The sequence below is a fragment of the Sciurus vulgaris genome (assembly GCF_902686455.1).
Source record: "Sciurus vulgaris genome assembly, chromosome: 5".
NCBI lineage: Eukaryota > Metazoa > Chordata > Mammalia > Rodentia > Sciuridae > Sciurus > Sciurus vulgaris.
The window spans coordinates 79,389,436-79,397,416 of record NC_136465.1 but is presented as its reverse complement, the minus strand read 5'-3'; the positions used below and the strand labels follow the sequence as shown (position 1 = coordinate 79,397,416).

Genomic DNA, 7,981 nt, shown 5'->3' with positions numbered 1-7,981 from the left:
AATTCTTGTCCCAAATTAGGATTACTCAATGGCTTCACATCAAAGAACAAAAAGTATAGGACAAAACATGAATTGATTCACAGAAGTTCTCTGCAATGGGAATGTTGAAAAACAAAATATATGTATAGATAACCTGTTCAAGATTTGAATGCATTTATTCAAGACTTATAATTTAAACTGGTTTACACTTCAATATCATATGGCTATTGGAAGAAAAAAAGAAGCAGGTTTGAATTCTGTTGAAATGTTAAAATTCTCTGTGAATATTGATCTTAAAATGTAAAGAGTATTCCTTTTCTTTCATGTGAAAGTTTCAGGAAGCAAAATTTTTGCTCACCAAGATACTTTCCATATGCTTCAAGTTGTGATTTATGAGGACCTTGACTTCTTAAGAAATGTGAGTCTTCTCAATATTACAACCTCAGTTTTCATCTTAGAACTACCTCATTAATGTATTTGCATAATATTTTGACACTTTGGGATAGTTTGAAATTGAGCTGTGATTCTATTTATTTGTGTTTTAAAACCTTTTGATATGTTTGAATGCATCCAAAAATCAAATTCTCACTCAAGAACTTTTGAACTTTATATAATTTTGAGAGATTATAGAGGACTTTGGAATATCTCAAGCTATTTCCTCTTCAAACAAACAAACAAACAAACAAACAAACTGGAAGAAACATCCTCCCCCCAGTTTGATGAAATCAATTAGGATTGACAGGGCCTGGGGCCCCACAACTTTAATCCCTGCTACTTGGGAATATGAAGTAGGAGGAGTTTGAGTTCAAGGTCAGCCTCGCCAACATAGCAAGACCCTACATTAAATAATAAATAGATGTATAAAATAAATAAATATATAAAATACTTATGATATTTCAATGTTATTATTTCATAGAAAATAAGATGACATTTCAACTTTGTAGAAATAGATAAATATATATGATTGGTATGTGTTCATGAAAATGTATGAAATTCCCACACACCTGATACATTGTAGTGCACTATAATCAGCCACAGTTGTATTCTATAAGCTGGTGATAGTCTAGTCAATGCAAAAAAAAAAAAATGGAAATTATGTCTGAAGGTCTTCAAGTTTCATGTCTCTGAAAATTGATCCTACTGCCTATTTACCAAATTCACGTAAGTTTGGATGAAGAAAGGTGGGAATCTAGAGAGGGAAGGGATTACGTTGGGTTCTAGGGAGAACAAGTCTGAACCCATATTTACATCCATGGAAACCAGGGTCAATGATTTTGGAAATGTGTAGAATTCCTCAGCCTGTGCAAATTTCTCAGTGTTGTTCTATAGTCCTTCTTTCCACAAATTTTCAAGTCTTAGAACATATATCTGAAATAGTTTTAAAGCTAGTACTTGTCTTATAAAATGTAAGAATGCTGGGAACACTGAAGTGATTTCACCTGACTTGTGGGTGAAGAGAAAGGGAAGCTTTCTGGAAGCATCCCTGAGAGGAGTCCAGGATGTCCTTACACTGTGTGCCTGACCCTCAGATGCCACCCTCTCCCACCCCAAAAAGAGAGACAGCGATCAGAAATGCATGCTGATTATTTTATTGGTCTAGAGAATACACGGCTATGACTGTATTGTTCCAATGGCAGAACTTTCTGAAGGACATCATCTTCTTATTCACTCTCTGAAACAAACAAAGAGGGGAAGGTGTAGGGAAGACATGACATGCAGGAGGTTTCTAATACCTGGCTAGAATCACTGAAGCCCTGCGGGGAGAGCCCACCTCCTCTGGTCTGCTGCTTCTCCTTCCACCCTTCCCTTCCTGATTTCTTTCTCCTTCACTCTAGTTAGGCAGGTAGCATCTAGTGTGCTCTACATCATCACTTATAAGATGAGTAAATAAAGATTGTTCCTGGAAGGGGAGGTATGGCTGTATGATTTTCAACAACACATCCCTATATTATGTATAATTATGATGTTTCAATAAATATTTAAAAAGATTATTTCTAGATTATGTATTTTGGGAATGCTATTGAAAATAAACAAAATTATATTCTCAAAGAGAATAACTGCAGCACTGAACTATAATGGGGTATTAAAACCAACAAATGAATTAACAGGACTTGATTAGAGAAACATTGGAACAGTAAGGTCATGGAATACTTCACAATTGCAAAATAATAAAAAGAGAAGGTGGCAGAGGGGATGGAAGTGGAGGAGGAGTTTTAGATAGTAAGAGATGAAGAAATTCAAAACATAAGAAAGAATTTACAAAGAAGAAGAAATAACATAAGGAAGGAAGGAAAGAAGATAGTGGAATGATCTGTGATCTCATGAACATACATAAAGTTGTTGTAAAATGTTGTGCTTGATGTGAGTAACAGAGCGATTTGCTTATAATTTATGGTACCAATTGTAGAATAAAGTAGAATGATGTGCTTATATGTGTATAATTGTTTCAAAGAGGATACACAAAAAAGTAATGATAAAGACAAATCAGGGTATATGTGGGGAAAGAATGACAAATGCTTTCCTGATTTTTTTCCATAACTTTCTTCTCAGCTGAATTTTAGAGCACGAGAATGGATTCATTTGTCAAAAAGGACATAAAAATCTAGTTTACATTTAGGAGCACAAATCTTAAATGATGTAGCAGGGATTATGGCCTGAGAGGCCCAGTGTGAGATATTATTGACTTGTCATGGTTAGATGGGGACAGCAAATGGGAAACCATTTGAATCTGAGCAAGGAGGCATAGGACCAAGAGGGGTTACTCCTCCATCCCCACTAAGTCACACCTCCTGGTAAACACTGGAAAAAGGACTTGGTATAGAATAACAGAATATCAGAATAATCTTGATGAGCTAGAAGGGTCATCTTGTACTACCAAGAATACTTGGATATAAACACGTAGAAATGGGCTCCATGACCATGTACTTTCAACTTGTTCCCAGATGATTTGTTAGCAGCTTGATTTTCAGAATCACAAGAGTTAGGGCCTTTACTGAAGAGCGAGCTTAAATCTCAGCTGCTATTGAATTTTAGAACTGGGGGAGATTAGGCTGAGGAGGAGTTTGTCCACTTGGAAAGTTCCTAATCCCAGGGCTTTGCAGGATCACATGGGGTGGGAAGATCCCAATTACCTTCTGACTGGGGTGGTCCCTGCTGGTTTCCAGGACGAGGGGGGCCATTTGGCTGCTGCTGCTGCTGCTGTCCTCCTTGTTGGGGTGGTCCCTGCTGGTTTCCAGGACGAGGGGGGCCATTTGGCTGCTGCTGCTGCTGCTGCTGCTGTCCTCCTTGTTGGGGTGGTCTTTGCTGGTTTCCAGGACGAGGGGGGCCATTTGGCTGCTGCTGCTGCTGCTGGCCTCCTTGTTGGGGTGGTCCCTGCTGGTGTCCAGGACGAGGGGGACCATTTGGCTGCTGCTGCTGCTGCTGGCCTCCTTGTTGGGGTGGTCCCTGCTGGTTTCCAGGACGAGGGGGACCATTTGGCTGCTGCTGCTGGCCTCCTTGTTGGGGTGGTCCCTGCTGGTGTCCAGGACGAGGAGAGCGATGACGGCGCTGATGGGCTTCTCCTTGTGGTGGTCTCTGTTGGTTATCAGGACGAGGAGGGCGAGGAGGCTGCTGCTGGCCTCCTTGTTGGGGTGGTCCCTGATGGTGTCCAGGACGAGGAGGGCGAGGATGCTGCTGATTGCCTCCTTGTGGTGGTCCCTGTTCTGAATCATCATCTTCCTCTTCATCTTCATTCTCGTCTCCACCATCAGCTGGGGGTCTGGGTGGGCGTCCTCCAGGAGGTGGTCTCTGAGGGCCTTCTTCAGAGCTCTGACTTGGGTCCTCAGCCTCTGTGTGGGTACAGCACAAGAGTAGATGGGATGCATGGTAGAAGAACCTCCGTAGTGTGCACCTCTCTCACCTTGGCACACATAGACCCTTTTTTGCCAAATTCATTTCTCAATAGCCTACCACCCTAATTTCCTCTCTCTCCACATGAAAACCCCTCTTATCTGAGGAACTAGTCATAATGTTTTGCCTCTGAATCCAAGTCAGACACCTCAGCTAGATGTTGAATCAAGCATAGTTGCTCAGTGTCCTAGACCCATGTTGACAAAATGTGACAGTGTGTAGAGAAAACAAGGTGTTGGCCCACAGGGAATTCACTCATTACCTGTGGCATGTATTTATCAGCTACCAAGGCTCAGCTAAATGAAGAAACACAGAGAAACTGGCCACAGACACATATTGTACCAAAGAGTCATATGATTGGAGAAGGAACATTGGGGATTAAGGAAACCATTGATTGACTCCCATTACCACTGAGGAGTCAGAGTTAGGATATTTGTATTTGTCTATCATCTCTCAACATTTATCGATCCCTGGGGCTACACAAACTATTCCTGTTGTTATTGAAGCTGAATACGTCATCCCTGCTATATTCCTCAGACTGAAGTTTGGGATAGTTTGTTGATATTAGTAGGGGAACTGACCTTCATTATTCCCTACAAATAAGAGTGGTGGTAATGAGACATTGCAGAAATGAGCATTTCTAAGGAAAAGGAGGAGAAGGTTCACTAAGGATGAACTGGGTCTCACCTGTTGAGACAGAGGAAGGGTCTTCATAGATGACCTCTAGGAAATAAGAACAGGATGAAGTGAAAAGTTAGTCATCAATCTCAGGGTTCACTCAAGTCCTATTGGGAAAGGTGACTTCCACCCACAACCTGGACCCCCCCCCCCCCAGTGAAATCTCAATCACTCTGTGTGATGCTGATAAAAAAAAAGGAGGAAGATGTGAGAAAATGGCCTGGTGAAGGCTGTGGTTAGCCTTCCCCATTGGTGAAAATATGAAAGCTGTTTTCTTCCTCACTAGCATCTCCAAAATCTTGTGATTAATACTTGATACTGGGCATTTCAATATTGCATTTGAGTATTTTTTTAACCTCTTTCTTTGCTAAACCCTTTGCTTCTATTCACCTGCTTTCATAAGCATGGAAACCTGCAATGAACTTCTGTATCCGATGATATACCTCATGCACGCAGCTCATTGAAATACTGAATGTAGGTCAGAGATAAATGAGAAATTGAGCCCTCATATCTATCTCCCATTGTGGAAAGAGAGTCCAGTTCAAGTATCAGGATCTCTGTCTCTGACATGGCTGTGATGTGTAGGTTTCTCCTTCCTCTGTCCAGCATCTACTGTACAACCAGGCAGCATTCAGCCTGTCTGCTTGAAGTAGAATAATGTTTCCACAGCAGGCTTCCCTGTGTCAGTCTCCCACCTTTCTTGAGTCTCTGACAATATGAAGAGGTCTTTCCTCAAATGTGAAATTTACCTTCCATGTTACTGGATGAAAACTTTGGGGGAATTATCAATTTAACCTGAATATCTAAAGCCCTGACATGTGGCAGGGCCATAAGTAATCTCACACAGTGTTCATAAAATCTCTGCAGCCCTGTCCTTAGAACCTTTCCTCCCTCCCCTTTACCCTCTGCAGTGTGGAATTCTGAACCATAGGAGTTACTACAATCCACTTTAGCTTTTACCTTCACATAAGGTCCGAGCTGGGCTCAGGGCCAGGAAGGCCACTGTGAGCAGGACCACCAGCATCTTGGAGGAGGATCTGCGGTTTCTCCCAAGTCTGTGCTGGGAGAAGCCCGGCAGCTCTCTTTATAGGGAGGAGCAGAACAGTGGTGCCTTTGAGCTCCATGCTGGGTGACCTCACACCTGACACACTAGGATTTCTTGCATGGCTGCTTTCACTTTGGGACCTCAGCCCAGCTGGATGGGGTATAGACAGGTGGTTGTTAGATCTCCTTTCTAAAAGGTACAACCCGTGACTTGGGTAGTAGTTTTGAAGGAAACTGGTTGCACATCCAACACAGATATTATAGCTGACGTTCCATCATTATCTGCATTTCAATATGTTTCATGATACCATGAATCTCTTCTAAATGTGCTGTTTTTTCAGGGTCCTTCATTCTTTTCATGTGTGCTTATTTATTTCAACTCTATTGCCAAAAATGAATATGATCAAAATTTCTGAAATTTGTATATCTTCAACTCCATCAAACATGATGGATGTATCTACAGTGTATAATATTAAACTGAATTCTTGGTGATTCCAGACCATTCCTGATCAACTGTGTAATCCCTTTGGACATCATACATGTCCTAAATCATTATAAGCACTAAGCTTCAATCTTGACCTTCTTATTTTCAGAATGATTGCCCAGAATTCAGTGGATCTGGCCCTAATCAGGCAGGCTGTGCACTGCAGAAACAGATGGCTAAAACATTCTCTTATTAGCAATACCACTGAGTGTTAGTAAATCACATGTGGCCACAAAATCCCATGGATTTTCATGGCATGCCACATGAATATCCCATTCCTGGATGAACCAAGATGAAAATTGGGTATAATTTTGCCAGGGGTGGTGGCCTGAACTTGTCATTGGAGCAATTTGGGAAGATGAGATGGACTGATCATGGTGGAGGCAGGGTGAAAGAAACATGCTGCTGGAGGATGAGACAAGGGATGAATCATGTCCCTGTGTAAGATAAGTTCCACTAACATGACCTCTCCTGCCACTGAGGACTACCACCATGAGAACTCCACCACAGGTTTGATATTTTATAATAACCAAAGTGGGGTGAGGAGTAGGCAGTGTTCTACTTAGGTTTTCTAAAGTAACCAAGGAGGGAAAATTGAAAATATTCTAATCTGTTATCAAAAGATAACCCATGGAAGAAATGGAGTAAGGTTTTCAATGAGGTGTGTATAGGGAAGAAAACCCTCCATAGTTCAAGATATAAATCACTAATTTTCAGACATTGGGGCTTCTCTCTCACTTGGCCCACTCCCTTCATCCTAACAGAGTGCTACCTTTACCTTTATTAATTCTGTACTCTCTCTGTTACTTTTGTGTGTCTTGCTCAACTATTTTTCTCGGACACATAACCTGGACTTCAATTGGACATCTCAAGTGTAGTAATCACAGGCTGGAGCCAATCTCAGCAACTTAGCAATGAACAAAGCAACTTAACAAAATACTGTCTCAAAATAAAAAATAAACAAATACAAAAGGGCTGGGGATGTAGCCACTGGTAAAGTGGTCCTGGGTTCAGCCTCCAGTACCAAAATTTTTAAAATATCTGGGTGCAAGTTTGAATTTGAATAATGCAATATGCTGCTCACTTCAACCTCCCAACTGCATTGTATTCGTGTTTCTTTTACACTCACATTCTGTGCTGCTTTCTCACATTGGTTTTCACAGAGAATTTTCTCTGCAATATTCTGATTGGAGGTCCTCTTTTTCTCCTTCTGAATCTGATAGTGGATATATTGTGATATGTGCAGATATTTGCACAGTGTCTTATACCTGGCTTTTTCCCCAGGTATTTTGGCAAAATACTTTTGTATAACATCCAAATCAGGGTCTAGTCTATCCTGCAAGAGATTTGTTTCATGTTTTGTTTCCAACAGAAGTCAAGTTATTATGCTCCAGTAGATCTTTGGGTATGGTATTGCTTGTTCTCTATTCAGTTGCTGTCCACTGTGTTCTGTCTAGTACTGGCCTGCTCATCCATCAAGGAAAAACTACATTGATCAGTATAGCCAGCCATGTCATCCTTTCATACCATCTGTAGATTTTGGGTGATAATCACTTTTGTCTCTAACTACTGGTAATTAGAGTAGAGGTTGGTTGGAGGTAAGACAGGGAGGGCCATGTGAGTAGATGTCCTAAAGTGAGGCCTCCTTGTCCAGAATGGATGATTGGGTCCTGTATTTTGCACTAGGGTTTCTCTCTGGTCCCTTCAAAAGCAGTGTAGAGAGTACTGAGGGAAGGCCTCCTACACATTGGGATTTGCTGCAGATTCATTGATGCTTGCAGGGTGAATAGGCTGATGATTTTTTCACTGGTCCAGTCATGGATATATTCTGCTGGGGAATGAAAATGAATTTGTTCATTCTTCTTTGTTGATTTGAAAAATGAAGAGTCCTGAATACTTACAGGCCTA

General features: G+C 41.3%; 1 protein-coding gene across 1 annotated transcript; it reads right to left on the bottom strand.

The window, feature by feature from the left end:
- Positions 1-1,553: 1,553 nt before the first annotated feature.
- Positions 1,554-5,662, bottom strand: LOC306662238 (uncharacterized protein). The gene is made up of 4 exons (XM_079141765.1): positions 5,506-5,662; positions 4,555-4,590; positions 3,111-3,806; positions 1,554-1,651 (listed from the first exon to the last, which is right to left on the bottom strand). Exons 1-4 carry the CDS (start codon positions 5,567-5,569, stop codon positions 1,641-1,643), a joined length of 807 nt encoding a protein of 268 aa, XP_078997891.1. The 5' UTR covers positions 5,570-5,662; the 3' UTR covers positions 1,554-1,640.
- Positions 5,663-7,981: the final 2,319 nt, after the last annotated feature.